This window comes from Camarhynchus parvulus, chromosome 6, assembly GCF_901933205.1.
Source record: "Camarhynchus parvulus chromosome 6, STF_HiC, whole genome shotgun sequence".
NCBI lineage: Eukaryota > Metazoa > Chordata > Aves > Passeriformes > Thraupidae > Camarhynchus > Camarhynchus parvulus.
In genome coordinates, this window is record NC_044576.1 from 10,985,605 (window position 1) to 10,999,186 (window position 13,582).

General features: G+C 40.3%; 1 protein-coding gene across 3 annotated transcripts in view; it reads left to right on the forward strand.

Moving 5' to 3' along the window:
• RASGEF1A (RasGEF domain family member 1A) overlaps positions 1-13,582 on the forward strand; it is a 146,809-nt gene that overhangs the window by 93,972 nt on the left and 39,255 nt on the right. Inside the window, exon 2 of one of the 3 annotated variants that reach the window (XM_030951515.1) lies at positions 1,566-1,680. The exons of 1 other annotated variant lie outside the window; for it this stretch is intronic. In XM_030951515.1, the coding sequence (XP_030807375.1) occupies positions 1,639-1,680 (42 nt within the window). In that variant the 5' untranslated portion in view covers positions 1,566-1,638. Of the gene's footprint in view, positions 1-1,565; positions 1,681-3,195; positions 3,322-13,582 lie in introns of those variants that run through there. One more of the 3 variants, XM_030951514.1, reaches the window with a different exon arrangement.

Genomic DNA, 13,582 nt, shown 5'->3' on the forward strand with positions numbered 1-13,582 from the left:
AACACATAAAAATCTTTCATCTCATGAAAGAGAAGAATGTACGTCCAACTCAAAAATGCATTTTTGATATTTCTTGTTTGCTTCCTATCTTTCCTTCTGTTTTGATGATGAAAATCTAATTGATTTTTCAAAGCAAAATAAGATTTTGCTTTGAAAACTTTTATTTTGAATTAAAATTAACTCAGAATTCAATTAAGAATACAGAGACCCTGCCTAAAAGTTATTTAAAAGTTGGCTTAAGCTAAGAGTTGGATCAAGTACTAACTGAAAACAAAATTCATTTATAACATCAAAACACTCTGGATAATTCAGGCTTGAAAGTACAAGTATATGACGATTAGTCCCTAATTCCTTATGGCCATAAAGCCATAATCATGCTCATAACTGACACCTACCCTACCTGGTGTAAGTATTTATACATTCAGCAACATACTATGCTTTTGGGCAAATAAGTGTCATTTTTAGTCCAATTTTCAACAGAAATAAGTTTTGTGTGCTTATTCTGCTTGTTTGTCAGGTTCCCTCTATATTTAATTCCAGCAAGTAATTCAGATTTGTAAAAGGTAGAGGTCTCAGTGCTAAAGAAATACCTGCTCTGAGAACAGCTCAGGTTAGTGCCATGGCTGAAATCAAAGAGCTTCAGCTGTAGCAGCCCCACGTGGCTGGTGCCAGTCAGGATGCTCACAGCTCTGGTTTAATTTCACATTCAGGAAAAAAGAAAACAAAAGCCTTGAAATGACAAACTGCACCCAAATCAGCAGTATTATATCACAACATAAAGTTAAGCTTAGTAATGCAGCAACAACGAATTTCCTGTAGAAAGAAAAAGGAAAAAAGGAAAAAAAAATGCAGGTCCTACTAAAAGTCTACAAGATGGTTTTCAAGTTGTTCTGTGGTGAATATCTCTGTGTTTACAATAACTACAGTGTGTCTTTGAACAGCTCAAACCTGGATTCTCTTCAATCCATTCTACCTTAGGTGTCAACAGAATAGCTGCCAGTTTGTTCATATTCTTTATTTTTATGTCACATTTAAACATTTATCATTAGGGGCATATCCATCATCCTGAGGAAATATGATTGTGCTGTCATTTTTCTTTATGCTGTGATAGTACTTTTCAAGAAGGAAAAAAAGATCTCATCTTCTTCTATGATCATAACTGCACTAAGGAATAAAATTCTCAATTCCAGGTTTTTTTGTGAAACAGTTTAATGACTAGTCAACTTAGCAACACAAATATTAGTATTTTGCTAGAAAAAACTTCTTAATGACTATTTAAAAATTTCTGTCACTATTAAAAAATGTGACTATTAAAAATTGCTGGTGGATTTTAGGTGGGGTGGTTTAACCCTTCAAACTCTTCCTATTGCCTTTCTCTTGGCACCTAGTATTTAATATTCTGCCTTTTCCCTTTCTTTGTATACCATAATTTGTCCTATTTCCTTCTTATGATACTCCCATCTCTGAAAATATGTATGTCAAATTTTATTCTGATGCTACAATGCATTTTCAGTGCAAATTAGCAGTGTGTTCTAATAGTAATCCATTGCACCCCTCATTTTAAGGGGAAGGAGGCAAGACACATGACAAAAATCATAGAGTGAAATAGCTGGAATTCCACCCACTGGGAAAGGCTGGATGGCAGAACCACTGTGCAAAGCTGCTATAAAGAAATGCAAAGTAAGTATTATTTTACTTTATATGAGTCTTACATAAAAGATTTTTTTTTAAATTTGAAAGCACCGGTGTAGGATAATTTATAGTTAGAGATTTGTATTGTTCAGCAATCACATTGGGCAGTCTTAGACTTGAATAAAATTTAGTTCAGACATTAGAGAGCAGAAAAATGTCTCTTGGAACTATGTTAAGCCAAACTGTGCACTAGGAAATGCAGACAAGCACACTGCAATAACAGCTCATTGTAAAATTCCATATTGTTGATATTTGCTGTCAAAACACACTCCCCTGTCCCTCCCATCCTTCCCTTCTGTGGCTTCAGATGAACCTCTGATTATGGGACTCATTCTGTGCCCCTCGGTCATCCACTTCTCAGATCTCATCTAAACACACATCACTTGGTGAAGTCAAACCACTTTTATCCATCAGTAGCATCCATTGCAGAAACCTCATCCTCTGCAAGCCTAAATTAAGTGTATTTTACTAACCTCTTCCAAAAAGTATTCTACTAGCATATAATCACATCCCTAACTTCTCACCTTCCCATTCTAAACTGTTCCGTCACATTTCCTGTAAATAAATGTCAGTTCCATTTCCATAAAGTTATGTCATTGTCTTTTGCCATCACCTCTGCTTTCTTCCTCATTCTTTATCAACGGTTCTGTTTCCCCAATCTTCTTATTTCTACATCCTTATTAAAATTTCTATACTTTTACACAAATCCAAACCCAACTCACCACTAACATGAAGTCTTCAGTGACTACAAACTAAATTACCTACCCAGATTGTTGCTTTCACTATTTACTGATTTGCCTCTGCTTGGAAGATTTTACACTGTAGGCATATATGGAATGGAGAGAATCTCTCATTTCTTACTGATTCAGGTCTCCAAACAGAATACATCTACAATTCTTGCTGTATGATTTAAGTGAGCTTCTGAAGAATTTCTAGTATGCATTGGACATTATTATGCAAAAATCAAGTACAAAGAAAGGTCAAACAAAAATTTATATATATAAAACAAAATAAAGTCAACAAGTTTAATTCCAGAGTGTTAGTTCCCAGCTGTCAGATTTCCATTAGAATACATTGTAAACAGTTTCTAGGTAGCTCTGTAGGAATTTTATATTAAAATGAAAACCAAAACAAAACTGCTAAAAACCCCAAATCAACAGAAAACTCCGGAAAACAACAAATTAACTCATACTACACCACAACAGGGGGTTTTTTTGTAATTTTAGCAGCAGTGATATAAGAAATCAGCCAGTAAGGAATGCCCAGAACCTGCTTCATTTCCTTCACCACATCAGCGCACTGCTCTGAACCGCCCTGCCAATTCCCATAACCCCAAAGGCAGAGGGAGCCGCGGAGCAGCGCTGCTCTCGCTGGGGCTCAGGGGCGGCAGGGATGGAAGTCCCCGGTCGGTGCCCGGCCCATGACACTACGTAACGGAGGCTGAGACTCAGAATTTCCTCTCGGGCAGCCCCTCCCGCTGCACTTTCGCTTTCTGCGGCTATAATGGTGACGGCGAGCCGGGAGCCCGCGCTGCCCGCACGCCGAGCCCGAGCGGCGGCTCCCGGCTCCGGCGGCGGCACCGAGCGGGGACCGGCTCTGCTGGCGGACAACATGGTCCTGGAGAGCCAGGTAAGTGTGCACAGCCACATGGGCTCCTCTGTCCGCTCCACACTCTGCTGGAGTTCTTTCCTGGAGCCACGGACAGCTGCAGGAAAGCTGCAGTGACAGTGACTCTGTGCCGGCTATGACAGAGCTCAACCGCCCATGGGCGCACAGCCATGCGGGACACAGTTATTGAAGGTTATGCTACAAGTTTAAAGTTGTGATGCAGGTTATAAGTTCACTGCCATTCTGGGCCTTAGGTCATGATTAGATCACTTGTAACCAATTGATACCACCCAGGAGGAAGACTAGGTGGTGGTAGCTTTATGCAACGGAGGTGTTGAGAAATGGAAAAAGATGTTTCATGTTACTGTGCTACGTGAACTCTTTTCTTCTCTGGAGGGGAGTAAGAGAAGAGGCAGAAACATAGACTCAAATGAGTGAGACAGTTTCAGTCTAGGCAGGTTTAAAATTGATGCAGGGCACTGCATCATAAATACAGAATCAAAGTTAACTTGCAGGGATGTTTGAATTTGTCTTTTGGAGTCAGCCCCTCCCAAACTCAAGTGATGCTTTCCAGAACATCAGTAATCAAGTTTCACATTTGCAGCAAAGATGGGTACTTTTTCCCGAAGATGTCTCTCAGTCCCTCTTTTTCCAAGTTAAACAGCAATGCTGAAATTTCAAGAGTAACCAGATGTTTGCTTTGCAACCTGGACCTTCTGTTACCTTATGCAACAGAATAAAAAATATTTTCTCTAAGATAAAAAAATAGGTTTTATTTTCAAAAAAATTGCAAAGAGATGTCTTCATTTTCACTTCTGCTACATCAAAAATACTCATAGTACTTTACAGGGAAGTAAAGATTTCTGCTGCAACAAATAAGATCCAATTCTGGGCTAAGTTTCTCTGGTGCATTTAAGCTTTAAGTGGATTGGTAGGGACCTGATGCACATAAGACTTGAAATCCCTTGAGAAACGATTTTCAAATTAACTAATAAGATATTGCACCACGTACAGCTTATTAGAAAGAAACACTGAGCAGCAACAGCACACAGCTACTGTGCCTGGGATTTAAAAGCTGGATTTAGCTGTCATGTCCATAATTCTTAGTGCATTGGTTATGTAAAGGAGTAGGTGAGAGGACGGTTTAGTTTCATATTAAGGAAAGTAAAAAAGCTCTACAGAATATAATTGCAGGATTAGTAAAAAGCATAAGGCAGCTTGGCTCCACTATTTACATATCAAGGCAATTTAGGGAAATCCTCATATAGAAAACTTTAATAATTGAAAATGAGATTGAGAAACAACTTGGTCTTACATTAAAGGCTAAAACATATGTTTTCATATTAAAAAATCATATGTATGGAGAAGAATTTGGTAACTTTTCACAGGAAACTTTAAAGGTTAATTTCCCAATGAGACGAAATAATATTCAAGAACTTTTGTTCAACACTGATAGCTACTTTAGTAATATCTCTGCAGCTTTCCAGATATGCAAGAGATCTACATGTCACAGGATTTCTATGCATGAGAACATTTTGACAGTAATTGCCATTCATCTTGAGGGGGAAGTTAAAGAGACAAAGCAAGTAAATGCCTCAAGAATAACTTTTTAGAAAGAGCATCACAGTATGGGGCCAACACTTAAGAGCAGAGAACCTATAAAGGCAACAGATGAGGGGAGTAGTTGAACCCTCATCAAAGAAAGATTAATCATAAGAATTAAGGGTGGAAACTTGCCACTTTTAATAATATGTACAACCCTGATCACAGAAAATTAAGTTAGCATAAAAACAATTTTTAGCAAAGCTGCTGTTACAAAACTAGAAGGACACTAAAATTTGAGATTGTGCACCAGAATGCATCAGTGAAGTCTACCAAGGTAGCACTACACTTAGGGTAAGGGAGGAAATCCCAGGAAAAAAGTAATCATTGACTTTAGCCTCATGCAAAAGTCACATACTGGGAGACAAATTGTTTTATTGTATGTGACTGCAAAAAGGAGCAGTTAAAAATAAAATTAAAAAATATTACAAAGAGCTGGAGTGAAAGTGCTTTGCTTGGACTACATATAAAGACAGTGGCTACTGCTTTCTAATTTGTGAAAGCAGCTTCAGAGCATTCCCATTGAAACAGAGCAAGTTACTGGTTTTTAACGCAGATAACGTATTAGAGGAACTGAAAATATAATAAATGCCTGAATGGTTCACTTGAAAGTGAAGGTGATCAAAACAGTTATTTAATGCTTTAATTTCTAAGGATCCCTGGTTTCAACCTTTAGCTGCAATTGTCATGGACTTGGGTTGCCCTTTGTCACACAGCCACCCTTGCAGCAGCCCTTGCACAACTTCTGTCCTGTCCTAAGGAGACAGGAGATCAGCCTGGCTGTCACATCCCATTAGGGGCAAAGCTGATAAAACCTGCTGGGATTCCAAGGTGACATCGTTTCTTTCATTACCTTTGTCACAATATTGATTAGATTAGGTCTGAAGCCCATCTTCGGCCTGCTACTGACCCATCACATCTCCTGGGAAATTCTGCAGAGTGGGAAACAAAATTGAAAACGACTGGAACAATAGAGATGTTCAAGATGTTATAGCTCATGGGACTCCCCCAGATGTGACAAGTGCTGATTTTTACTAACTATGCATCCTGATACTTTAATCCCAAACTTGACAACTACATATTACATTATCTCCTTCACAGTAGTCAGCCTTCAGGAGCTTAATGGCATGAAAATAACCCACCAAATATTTTCATTTCTTTCACTGGAGTAAATAACAACATGGTCAAAGTGCTGCCTAGTTAATTTTCCCTATCAAAATTTTAAAGAGTAAATAAAGAGCAGATTGGCTTGCTGTCTGTGCAGCAAACCTTGTATCAATTGTCTCCCATGCCATGTTTAGTTTAGATGTTTCACTCATGCAGGACAGCTGAAGATCCAGTTCAGAGAGCAGCACAGCTGAGACATATGGCACCCAAGTAATCATAGTAGTTAATAGCTAAAGACCCCTACACCTGCTCTGATGTTTTCAACAGGCTTTACTTACTGGCATTAAATGCTTCTAATATAATACATGCTCTGTGTTGATATAGGCTTTGTATGGGACAGATCTGATAGTTCCAAAGGAAAAAAGGACTACTCTTAACTGCCAAATATATTTTTAGATTTAGACAGTATAAAAGTTGGAGATTTCTAATTTTTTTTAACCTTTTTTCAATGCTAGGTCAGATTTTTCTCTTTCACATGTGGGCTGCTTTACAAATACCATCAGTAGGCACAGCTGAACCACAAGGAGCCTGAGCAATAAGTTCAGTAAATGTCACTCCTTTTACCTACACCTTTACCTCCCACATATAACACCCACTCCCTCTGACAGCACCAAACCTATGGTTTGAATTTGCCTTTCTTCTATGTGTTCCCTCCTTCTCCTCATCTTCACACAGCTTTGGGAACAGGACAGCTCAGCAATTAGTATCCCATAAGTAAAATAAACATTCCTATTGGCAGTGAGGAAGCTGGAGCACATCTGTCTCACTCAGTAACACCCTGGCAGAAAATTACACCCTGTAGTAACCTGGAAACCTCCAGGCCTCACAAAACAAGAGCATCCAAATTTGATTGTTGTATGCTTTGAAGGATAAAGCAAAACTAAGCAGAACAAGAACTGTGTATTTCATTCCACTTTAGCATGCCAGGACACTGCATGTAGATGCTTGTTTTATTTCCATGGGAGTAGAAAAAACATATCAAGAGGGGGAAAAAAAGACATCTAAGACTTTCTTCTATATAAAATGTTATCTCTTAAACATACATATGAAAATACATATTCTAGGTTGCTGCATGATCCTTTTCACGACTGCTAAGATTCCTTTAAGTCCTAGAAACTCTCCCACCCTGCTCTTAAACTAGTCATTCTTTTTTTCACTCAGAAAAAAAAGGAGCAGAATTTCTCTTAATATATTTCCAGGTACTTTTATAATAGAATTTTTTTTTAATATTACTGAAAGATTTGACAAGCAATTAAATTTGCATTGAAAAAGACTTCAAAAATTAAGAATGTACAGAGAAAGAATAATACTTGATTATGGATTTATTTTAAATAAACTTGCTTTAAATACACTCTAGGATATTTAAATTGAATGAGATTCATCTATCTATACCCATAAATATTACTCCAAGCCCCAATAAATTCACACAATATATCTTCATGCTCTGCAAAATCTTTCCTGTAGGTTATTACTGTGCAGACTTTAATTAAGATGTAATAACAGCTATTACATCAAAAAACTATGGTTTGGACCTTGAGGATGTAAAAAAAGCAATATTTTGAGGATTGTCCAGGAATAGTGGATCAATTTTTTATGCTTTAAGGGCTAAAAATTGTGGGAGGAGGTTTCAGCCAGAACTAGAAGGCTTTTTCTTTGAAAGGGTACAGTTCATCACCCAAATAAAAATGTTCAGAAGATCCCTTGCTGCATTATCAAACAATATCTCCTAATTATGTTACACTTTTGCCCTTGCTTAAGGCATTAACCAAGTGATACAACAGCCGTACTCTTCACACATTCTAAAATAATGAAATGCTGAGCACAAGCCAAAAGGAAAAAGTAACCATTCCTCAATGATAATATAGAATTATAAAGAAAAATAAATTAAACAGATATTTTAGTTGCACACACATATTTTTTTTTACAAAACCCCATGGCCATTTATTTTTGCCCACATATATGTGACAAAAATCTAAGAGGACATTTGCACTGAAATCTTTCATTCATATTAACATGGGAAGAACCCTTCCTTCCTCAAAGTAACACAGAGTACACATGCGTGGGGAAAACCACTTTTCAGAAGTTTTAAATAGCTTCAGTGTCAAACAGACCTTGTCCCACTTCTGTGTTCCTACTTCTTCACCCTCTTTTCTACATTCCCTCCTTACATGCACTACTCTCCCAGCTCCCCCAGCCCTCCTGCTGCTGCCCCAGCAGGTCCATGTGCCCTGCCTCGATCCCTTCTCCATGCTAATCCAATACATGGCCCAGCTGCCTTTGGCAGCAGTAATTACATTCCTCTCCTGCCCTATCAATTGCTGGCCTCTTCACTACCACTGCTGGCTTTGCTTACCAGGAAGAGGATTTCATTTCCATTCCCCACTTCCCTTCACTCCCCAGCACCTTCTGCTCTAACCACGAGATGCACTGCAGTCCTGCACACAAGCCTAAGCCCATCTCCAGCGCTGCCACCTGGTACTTTGCAACCCAGAAAGAAGAAACCTTAGCTGAAGGCTGAGAGCTCTTGCTCTGTGCAGATCACAGGCTGACAGAAATGGACTTGACACCACTGGTTTTGTTTGATGGTTTCTAATGTGCCTTCCCACCAGAGGAACAGAAAGCCAAGACACCCTAAAGCTGGCTCTCAGCTCTATGAGTTTGATACTGTGCAAACTTCAGATGGAAGAAGGTGAAGATGCAAAATTTTTGTCAGTCATTTGGACTGTGCACAGCTGGCTTGTGTCAGGGTGCTTTCCTCTCCCTGGTGATTGTTTCATCCAGAGTCTAAGGTATAAAGGTGTCTCCTACCCACACTGCCTCTCACCTGCAGAGAAAGAGCTCCCAAGCCAAGTCTGAAAAGTATTTCAGAGCATGTCAGAAGTGTACAGGAACTCACTTCTTTGAAACTGCTGACATTTTGGAGGATGAAAGAGGCTTCAAATCTCCAGGGCTCCAGCCTTACAGGCACTGAGAAAAAATAAATCCCTTAAAAAGAAAAGAAACAGAAGGAGAGAAACTGCCTATGTATTTAGAAGTTAATATATTTAAATCCCTTGAGGAAGGAAATAGTTTGGGAAAGTGACAGTGAAAAATAGAAGACTGAAAATAAGTCTGATTTTTCTGATATGTTTTAATTTTATTTTTTTAATGAGAAAAAGGTTTTGAAATAAATATAATCTGCAAAAGAAATACAAATTATCCACCAAAAGGCAAGAAGTTAGGAAAATCCCATGTAGAAATAGTCTGGACAAAATTTAATTTGTTTCCAGGGACTGTACGTGTTTATCATCAGCAATAGGCATCCCATTACTGCTTGTGCCACCAACCAATAAGAGAAATGCATGTTGCTTTTTTTTAATTCAAGTACTAGCCTTCCTTACAAGACAGAGTAACTGAATCCTAGAACTGGTACTGTAAATCTCAGTAATCCATGCAACCCTTTTAGCCAAACTGGATGTTTGAAAGTAAACTAGAACAGCTCTACTACACTGAGGGCAGCTTTATTTCACCTGCTGGTGTCTGCAAACACAGAGCTGGACATCTATCACTGGCTCTGATAGACACTTGAAATGAGAAGAATAATGCTGCACTCCGTGGAGTAGATGGGCAAGCTAAGCCAGCAAAGCTGCAGGAAGCGCACTAAGGTGGGCTGTGACCAGACCCAAGTTACCTCTGCAGGGTGCCCAGGTCTATGGCCAGGGACTGGGGACAAATTAAAACAACTACCAGGTTTCTCTGCCTTATGCCATGGGGCATCCATGCATATTTTAGGACTAAAACCAGACAACAGTACTGAATGCTTTCAAATTATAAGCAGAATCTAGTTTAGATACATTGTTTTATATTATCTTCTGACCTTGCTTTTGCCACAGAAAAAAGAGCTCTGAAAACCATGTTTGCATACTTAAATGAGAAAAGGAACTGCTATGCCCTTGTATTTTTCATTTCTGAAGGTCTTAAGGGAGGAGTGGGAACACACAATAAATAAATAGCTTAACAGACTGTAAACAACTAAAGCTTCACCTCTTGCAAAACTATAGTCTCTATGATTAATGTTTCAGGAATTATATTAAAGTGCAATAATTTTCCCTGTAGACTGGTGATACCCAGGAGAAAAGATTCTCTGCTTTGAATGACACCATGAAATTTGATTTGTGTATTCTAAAGAAAGAAATAACAACATATTAATTTAGATAGATTTCTTAACAAAAGCAGCATCTTCCTGTTTTGATCAAAAATTAAACAATAAAAATGAAGAAGTCAGGCTGTCTGACTGCATGAAAGAAAGGGAGAATGTGCATGAAATAGTCCTCTCTTGTAATTAATAATAAAAAATTGACAGGCATTACATCTGCCCTGCACCTTCCAGTATCATGACTCGGGACTGTACTGTAAAAGCTCTACAGATTGCTAACAGCTCCTTTCTTTAAGGGTTGTTTGTGCTAATAAAAACTTATGAACTAAGTAAAGAAGAATTTAGGCCATCAGTCACCACTGGATTAAGATAACATCAGGGGTTGTGGAGTTTGCCCTTACTCTCTGGTACTTTCTCACCACTCAGACCAATAACAGGTATGTGCTGACTGACATTAATTTTTAGGGCACAGGCTCCAGCAGACTTGTTAAAGGATAGAGGAAAATCCATAAATTAAGGTTACCTGCAGCATGCCCACACACACAGATGCAATCAGCACCAAAGCAGCGCTCCAGGCAGAGGTGCCCTTGCCCAGTTCTGCCCCTGGCAGGGTGAGGCTGGCTCTCCCCAAATGCTGCCTTCCCCACTCTGTTCCCATGGCAGCAAGCTCAAATTTCACCACAGGTTTAGCAGCTCTGTTCTGCACCATAGTCACTGATTAATGCCATGACCCTTGACTCGTTAACCTCAGCAGTGACAAACCAGAAGGCTCTGGGCTTACAGCCCCAAATTTAAATTGGTTTAAGGATGGTGCTTCCTGTGGGGCAAATGTGGGACTTGCAGAGATGTTTTGTATGAAAAAACAAAGATCATTTTTACCCCTCTTAGCCTTTTCTGAAATTTAGTAGCAATAGAAAAGTAAACAGGTAACTGTTCTAGCACAGCCTTAAATAATTCAAAGGATCACACTCTTTGCCTACCTGAAAAATTCAGAGCAGGCTCTGTTACGTTAAAGAAGTTTTTAATCAATTCTAAAATCATAAGAATACAGAAGATGGATGACACTAAAACTTAATTTATTTTCTATTTGGCAGAATTTAATAGAGCCTGAATGCTCCTCTCAGAAAACTGAAATAGGAGCACAAGTTTTAAATAAACTTCTTCTGGGCACATCTGCAGGGAACAGTTCACGATCAAGCAGCCCTTGAAATTTCTCATGCCATTTGCTGTTACTGCAATGCACAAGTTTTAATCACTGCAAGGAGCTTCAGCTGTGTCTGGGAGTTTTGTTCTTCCTAGTGAGCCTAACTGGAAAAATCCTGAAGAAAGCAGGTCATTGCACCAGGGGGACTCAAACAATCCCTGTGCTTCCAGAGGGCTGAGGCCAAGCAATGCTGCAGAGTGGAAGTCAAATGTTCAGATGGCACTGGGCAAGGAAGAAACTAGAGAAAGGTGGGGGCCAGCCAGGCTGTCCTTCCAGCCCACAATTCACCAAGAGCATGGGCCAGGACAGCTGATCCATATCTGCCTTCCCCAGGCTCCCCAAGGCAACAGAGAGCTCAGGGGCTGCAGCCAGGCCCCCTCTCTGCCTGGCTTTGGCACAGCAGGGCACCATGGCACTCCTGGAGCACAGGGACACACACCAAGCCCTCGGGACAGATCTGCTGGCAGAGACAACCCAGAGTGGCCTCTTTCAAGCACAAGGCAGTACTGGCTACATTCCAAAGCAGTACTGGTACCAAGCAATGAGAGAGGAGGAGTCTTACACCTTAAACTTTGATTTCTTCATTTTGCAAAGGCAGAGAGGAGCAGGTAGGACTGAGGGGGCAGAGCCAACTGGGCAGCTCTGGGCTGTGGGGCTGGGCAGGGAGGCTGAGCTGCCCAGGCAGGTGAGGGAGGCCAGAGCCCGCGCTGGGGCTGGGTCCCAGAGCACTCAGAGGGCACAGCCCAGCATGGCACAGCCCAGCATGGCACAGCCCAGCAGGCAGCAGCACCCTGCTCTGCCCTGAGATGATGGAAGGAGAGAAAGCCTGCTATTTAATGTAAAACCAAGTCTGGAGAGAAGAAGCACTCTCTGCCCCTCTACTGCTGCTCAGGAGCCTGCAGCAGGCACTGCCCCCCAGCAGCTGGAAGGGCAGGCATGGGCACAGCCATGGAGCCTTGGGGACATTCACTGCTGGCACCAGCAACAGCTGCTGTCTGCTCATGTGCCAGTGGCTCAGTCACAACAAGCTGACACTGCTTGGCACAGTTCACAGCCACTTGCTGCAGTCATGGCCTTGGGATGCATGAGCAGCTCAATTCACTACTACAGCACTGCTGCTCCCCTCAGCCCTGGGTTCTGACCCAATTATTGTCAATTTTCAGTGAAGTTACTAAAGGCATGAAAAAAACCCCAACAACCAAGTGGAAGGGGAGCAGAGGCAAACCTAGTTGGTTTTGCCCATAATCTTAGAGCTACATCTCTAATTCCAATCAAAAATTATTCTTTTACATGATTGTCAGGCAGAGAGAGCTACTGCCAGCATTTGATGCCCTGGTTCTGAGCACTCACAGTATCTGTTTAAATTAGCAAGCAATCAGCACCCACAGCAGTTAACATCCCATGGACAGTATTCCAGTTGTACATTCCCTCCTTATTCTTCTCTGTCATCTTTATCACACAGGGCTTGTTTTGACAAGATAGCTCTTTTTTATTCAGGAATTCTATGTACTTTTTGCTCAGATTTTCAGATTCAGTCAGTCACTCTATCCTCGAGCTGTGTGTAACATCAATATAAAATAACAAACACAACTCAACAATCAAAACTGTTTTCTCTTTCTTAGTAAAAAAAGTCATACTGCATGGTTCCACCAAGGAGACTAACAGAAAAAGGTTCACTATCAGTTATGCATTAATAGAAAATTACAACTCTTGATGTGGAATGGATCTAAAGACCAAAAGAAGTCTGAATTTGGCTATTCAGTCTCAAGTTTGAGCATAACTGTTTCCAAATAAGAATGAGAACTGAAACTACTTCATGTCAAAGGCACTATTAAAACCTAAACCTTTGCTCAGTGACACTGCACCTATAAAACAATCATTTCTTATCAACTCCCACATTCCTTTTCAATTCACCTTCCTGCACACAATGCATCTTTCCCCACACCTGTAACAAGAAAAGTCACTTATATTCACCAGTGTGATCATAGCAGGGGTGCTACCAACCCATTTTCCCCAAACCAAAGTATTAAGACCATCCACAGAACAGCAACTGGACACTTGCTCTGTGCCTCTCCCAGAAATCATGCATGATGGCTTTCCCCACTGCTTCATTCTCCTTCATTCCCTCATTGACAGTAACTATTCCTTTCACATTACAAACAGCATAGATACAC